Here is a 3,246-nt window from a genome sequence, read left to right on the forward strand (position 1 = left end):
TACACTTCTGGCTTTTGTTGGCTTTTTTTTTTGGAGGGAATTAGCCTAATCAATGCAAGTCCTGAAAGACAGGTCTCATCAGGGTAAGACCAGCACTGCCCATATTGGACCAGGACATGGCAATAATGGCCTGCATCGTCTTATTCCTCCCAACCTTATGGGTCAAAAATGGTAAATGTGAATATTTGCAATATATATAGGAAGTAGATATTATATGGACGTGCATATGGCACCCCATTCATAGGAAAACCCAGAAGGAGCCTCCCTCCCCCAATAAAAAAATAAATAAATTATATATATCCCATCTTTCCAAGAGGAAACCAAATCAAAATAACAAGATACATTTTAAAGAGTTTATTTCATAAAACTCCTGTAAGTTTGGGAAGTTTTTGACACAAAAACACCACAAGAACTTTGGCATTACACATTATTTGTACCAATTGTACAAAACTAAAAAAAAAAAAGAACAAAGACAAAAAAACCTCAGTCTTATTACAAAATGGGTAATTTATACAAGATGTTGATCATAAAAAGTGAAGTTCCTCATAACGTGGAAATAAATAGATGAGATTGTCTCTATACGGCAAGGTCCCATACAACGGAACCAATCAATACAGTCTGATCAATGAGTTCACCAAGGTCTCCAGACAGACTCCATGGTGTCAGGTCCGGTGCTGACCCCCAGCGGGCTTACTGACTGTGACATGTGGCTCATCTTGTGGCTGAAGGTAGTGAGTCCTTGCACTGGAGATGGGGCTCCACCGCTGGATGCGACATTTCCATTGGCATAAAGAGGGATGACAGGTCCAGGGCTGGAGGCGTAAGCTGGGTTGGGGATAAGGAATGCAAATTGTCCGTCAGTGGCTGGTACCAACTGGAAGCCTCCCTGGAAGACCTTAGGAGACACGGCCTCTGTGGGGCTCATCTTGCAGGACATGGGCACCGGAGTGGAGGCTATTGGTGCTGAGGGCAGTTGGACGTGCAGGGCTTGGCTGGATGGAGGAGGCTGCTGGTAATTCATAGCCACGATTTGTCCTAAGCAGCTGGAGAGATGACCAAGAAGACGCGTCCTGACCTCAGTGTTCACCCCTTCACAGGTAGAGAGGAAGCGGGTGACTTCATTCATGCACTCATTGAATCCAGCTCTGTACTTTCCAAGGACTGAGGGATCAGCAGTCAGAGCAGCTATGGGGAGGGGGGGAGAAGAAGACATCAAGATTAGTCCATTGCATCCCTATTATCATAGTCACCCCCATCACTCCTGTATATAGTCCATAAAAGAACCAGAATATCTTATTATCTCCGTCTGATAGGTACCTGTCATTTGGACTCTTTGCAAGTTCCTCAAGTGTTTGACCGTCATTTCCAGAATATCAGCCTTCTCCAACTTGGAATGTCTGGAGCTCTGCAACGGAAGGAATCAAAAGAAGGATTAGCATTAGTGCCAGCAGCACAGAGGATTACAGCAGAGGAGAATAATAACAGGATGCTGACTGCTATAGCTATGCATCTATCTATCTATATACATACACTACTAGTTGTATAATTGAATAGTCTTACTTGTGATATTCTACAAATAGTATCTTTTTTATCATCTTTCTTGTGATGCAAGTGATAGATCATATAGATGTTATATATATTATATATATATATATTCTATAACTTGCATCACAAGAACCATGATACAAAGATACTATTTGTAGAATATCACAAGTAAGATGATACAATAATACAACTAGTGTCTTTTATTATTTAGAAACAAATACCCCCAGGAGCACTTACATCTTTCTTGAGAGCATCCAGGATGAGGGTCTTCAGCTGCCCCAGACTCTCATTGATCCGGGCTCTCCTGCGCTTTTCCATGATCGGCTTCGATGACTGGAAGATAAAAAGATAAAGGAGCCGATCAGTAACGATGTCTGCAGATCTGGGGGGATTTTTATTTATTTATTTTTGTTTCTTGCTGTTGGCCCCCATGGGCAGATGATGGGCATGGTGAGTAGTTACCTTTCTGTGCTCGCTGGCACTCTTAGGCTTATCGGGGGTCTGGGCAGAGTTGGCCGGTGCCCCCGCAATAGGGGAAGCGGTGGGTTTCTCCATGCTATCGGCAGGCATGATCCTTCCAGTGGTGGCAGCTCCGCTTATCCGGCAGCCTGTGTGTCCGGCAGCGGCGGCGGCGCCCCTATATATACCCGGCGCTGCTGCTCCCCATTCGTGTGAAACCTTCTCTGCATTCTTTCCCACACTCGCTTCAGCCAATCAGCGCCCGGGGCTCGCCCACACCGCCTTGTGATTGGCCGCGGCGCACCCTCCTCTCTGCACCCCTCCTTGGACTTTCCACCTCCCCCTCCTCCCCACGCCCGCAGGCTGCCAGTCACGCGTGTGGCTCATACCGGGGATCAGGGCTGGCAATGGAGCAAAGCACAGGGCTGGGATATAGCGCAGGTCACAGGGGCCTGGCACAGCTCGGATTCTCCCAGGCATGGTGCTACACACAAGTGCAGGCATCCTCCTGGATCACTTCTTACTTCACCACTGCTGCAGAACCTCTTGGAGAATGTGACTTATATCAGCAAGTAATGAATTTTAGAAACAATATTAAAAGCTCATTAAATATTTGCATTATTATGATTACTGATGCTTTATCAAATTATTTACCTTCTACATTCACTTAAAGGGGTTGTCCAGTGAAAACAAGGTATCGCCTATCCATACTTACTGAATGAACGGTGGGGGTCTGACTGCTGAGAATTGTTTTTAATCCACTTTACAAAATGGCACAACAGGGGGCTGTTGCAAAAATCTCAGCGCTGCACTCGACAACTCCATAGGGAATGATGGAAGCAGCGGTCAGGTATGAGTGCTGCACTTGGCACCTCCATAGGGAGTGCTGGAAGCAGCGGTCAGGTATGAGTGCTGCACTCAGCAGCTCCATAGAGATGGAAGCACCCGTCAGGTATGAGTGCTGCTTTCTGCACCTCCATAGGGAGTGATGGAAGCACCCGTCAGGTATGAGTGCTGCACTCAGCAGCTCCATAGAGATGGAAGCACCCGTCAGGTATGAGTGCTGCACTCGGCAGCTCCATAGAGATGGAAGCACCCGTCAGGTATGAGTGCTGCTTTCTGCACCTCCATAGGGAGTGATGGAAGCAGCGGTCAGGTATGAGTGCTGCACTCGGCAGCTCCGTAGGGAGTGATGGAAGCAGCGGTCAGGTATGAGTTCTGCACTCGGCAGCTCCATAGGGA

The 3,246-nt window shown here is 47.0% G+C and overlaps 1 protein-coding gene across 1 annotated transcript; it reads right to left on the bottom strand.

Annotated features, from left to right (window-relative positions):
* Nucleotides 1–339: 339 nt before the first annotated feature.
* HES4 (hes family bHLH transcription factor 4) lies at nt 340–2,215 on the bottom strand. Its single transcript, XM_073656958.1, has 4 exons — nt 2,008–2,215; nt 1,783–1,878; nt 1,318–1,405; nt 340–1,185 (listed from the first exon to the last, which is right to left on the bottom strand). Exons 1-4 carry the CDS (start codon nt 2,113–2,115, stop codon nt 632–634), a joined length of 846 nt encoding a protein of 281 aa, XP_073513059.1. The 5' UTR covers nt 2,116–2,215; the 3' UTR covers nt 340–631.
* Between the last annotated feature and the right edge of the window lie 1,031 nt (nt 2,216–3,246).

This window comes from Phyllobates terribilis, unplaced genomic scaffold (assembly GCF_046119375.1).
Source record: "Phyllobates terribilis strain yellow unplaced genomic scaffold, ASM4611937v1 Scaffold_12__6_contigs__length_324123572, whole genome shotgun sequence".
Classification (NCBI taxonomy): domain Eukaryota; kingdom Metazoa; phylum Chordata; class Amphibia; order Anura; family Dendrobatidae; genus Phyllobates; species Phyllobates terribilis.

What these genes read in the sequence shown, in the direction of transcription:
- HES4 (XM_073656958.1), bottom strand. Translation starts at nt 2,115, where the DNA reads ATGCCTGCCGATAGCATGGAGAAACCCACCGCTTCCCCTATTGCGGGG. An exon ending in GTGCCAGCGAGCACAGAAAG is followed by an intron (nt 1,879 to 2,007) that starts GTAACTACTCAC and finishes TTTATCTTCCAG; the next exon opens with TCATCGAAGCCGATCATGGA. An exon ending in GCAAAGAGTCCAAATGACAG is followed by an intron (nt 1,186 to 1,317) that starts GTACCTATCAGA and finishes CCCTCCCCATAG; the next exon opens with CTGCTCTGACTGCTGATCCC.